A 2226-nucleotide genomic window follows, 5' to 3' on the forward strand; every position below is an offset into this window, starting at 1 on the left:
TGGGGAGGTGGTGGCAACTCCACCCTTAGATACTGAGAACTGCATCAGCCAAGGCTCTGAGCAGCCTGATCTATCTTTGAAGTCAGCCTTGCTCTGAAAGGAGGCTGGACCAGGCGTCCTCCAGAACTGGAATGCTTTGAGGATTCTGTAACCTCTACTGCCATAAAGCTCCATGCTGCACCCAAACTCACAGCCCTAGTGCCAAGGACCAACCAAAAAAACCCCAAGTGCTCACACAGCCCTAGAGCCAAGGACCAACCAAAAAAACCCCAAGCCTCCAGTGCTCTCATGCATCTGTTATTCCCCAAGAAAAGCATCTGTAAGATATTTCATCTGTTCTCTTCCTGTTTGAGAAGTTTCACATTTCCAGTGTGTTAATATAACCTTGGCTACCAAAAAACAATCCAGAAGGAAAAAATTTGCTGACAGTGGAAGAAAAAAAAATTCTTATCAGACTTCATTTTCCTTCCTTCCTACCCAGAGGGGGAGGGGGCCTGGTCACACTCCCACACCACACACCCTCAAACAGTTTTCCAGCAGGCTGTAGAGACCATATCACCCTCCAGCACAGTCCCACTGCTCCTGGCCTTGCTTTGCTAACTGCTGGTGACAAGGAAGAGACTGAAACCCAAACTGCTGTCCCATGAAGACTCATGAGGAATCCTGGGGAGGCTTTTTTTTTCAACCTGTGATCCCAGGCAGTTTCCTCAGCCAGTTTTTACACCTGCACAAGTTTTAAGGTGTTGCACAACTTCTCAGCCAGTCCATCTCTTGTCAGAAAGCATTTTTATTGACCTGCTCCAGGTTTGGTACATCCAGCAACTACATTTGCCTCAGTTCTCATCCACCTTTCCTGCTTTCCTCCCTGACGTCTGCAGTTGCTGCTTTCACACCTCATCAACGTTTGGCCAAATTCATTCCAAAAAGTAACAGCTGTTCAGACAGGATTTGAATACAAAATGTGACTGGTCTCACTAGCTGGACTGAGCCACGCTGCCAAGTGGCCTCTGCTCTGCAAGCTCAAAATACACAATGAGAAGTCACAGCAGGAAGAGTCTGAGCAAGCAAAGCTGCCACACATCCCCTCTAGCAATAGCTGGACACTGCAGTTCCTGCCACACAAACACCCTCCCCTCCCCGGGGCTGCAAGTGGACACTCCAGAGCCATGCTGGAACGTTCTGCTCCACGTTCAGCCCTCAACCACCTCCACGAGCAGCGTGCTGCCCCTGCTAGCACAGCACCCCCTGCACTGCTGCTCAGCCAGGGCCTGGCAGAGGCCACCCGTGTCACCTCCCACTGGAGCAGCTGCAGGCCAAGGGGGTTCTGCTGAACACGAGTCCCAGTCCACCAGCACACACGACCAGTGTGAGCTCCCACACAGAGCACAGGCTGAAGAACAGAGAACTTCTGGCTTGGAGTGGACCTTTCAAGGTCATCTGGTCCAACCCCCTGGCAGGGAGCAGGGACATCCCCAACCAGAGCAGGGTGCTCAGAGCCCCGGCCAACCTCCCCTGGGATGGTTCCAGGGATGGGGCAGCGACCACCTCTCTGGGCAGCCTGGGCCAGGGGCTCACCACCCTCAGGGTCAAAAATGTCTTCCTTCTCTCTAGTCTACATCTCCCTCTTTCAGTTGAGAACCATTACCCCTTGTCCTGTCCCAACAGACACTGCTAAAACATCTGTCCCCTGCTTTCTGACAGGCCCCTTGCAATACTGATAGGCTGCAAGATGGTCTCCCTGGAGCCTTCTCTTCTCCAGGCTGAACAAGCCCAACTCTCTCATCAGCCTGGCCTCCCAGCAGAGGGGTTCCACTCTTGCACCATCTCCGTGGCCTCCTCTGAACCTTCTCCAGCAGGTCCCTGCTGTGCTGTGCTGAGGACTCCAGAGCTGCCCCAGCACTGCAGGGGGGTCTCCCAGAGCTGGCAGAGGGGCAGGATCCCCTCCCTGCCCTGTGCCCACGCTGCTGTTGAAGTAGCCCTTGCGGAAGCACCTGCCTACCGAGGCCTCACGCTCACTCTCAGTGCCCCAGGGGGTTCCTCCATAACGAGCCTTCGCCGTCTCGCTCTAACCCTAGAGCCACAGAACAGAGAAGAAGAGGGGGGAACCCACGCGCCGAGCCCCTTCCCCGCGGCGGCCTCACCTCTGGGTGCCCAGCGCCTTGATGACGGTGGAGAGCAGGCGGCCGTCCCTGGCGGTGACCTGCGTGACGTACTGCGGGCGGCCCA

At 55.3% G+C, this 2226-nt stretch overlaps 1 protein-coding gene across 1 annotated transcript in view; it reads right to left on the reverse strand.

Moving 5' to 3' along the window:
* Positions 1-2218, reverse strand: part of MARCH2 (membrane-associated ring finger (C3HC4) 2, E3 ubiquitin protein ligase) — a gene marked incomplete at both ends in the record, with an annotated part of 18967 nt that extends 16749 nt beyond the window's left edge. The window contains one exon of the mRNA XM_008948681.1: positions 2142-2218. Within this exon, the coding sequence (XP_008946929.1) occupies positions 2142-2218 (77 nt within the window). The remainder of the gene's footprint in view (positions 1-2141) is intronic.
* Between the last annotated feature and the right edge of the window lie 8 nt (positions 2219-2226).

The sequence above is a fragment of the Merops nubicus genome, unplaced genomic scaffold, assembly GCF_000691845.1.
Source record: "Merops nubicus isolate BGI_N331 unplaced genomic scaffold, ASM69184v1 scaffold20571, whole genome shotgun sequence".
Lineage (NCBI taxonomy): Eukaryota > Metazoa > Chordata > Aves > Coraciiformes > Meropidae > Merops > Merops nubicus.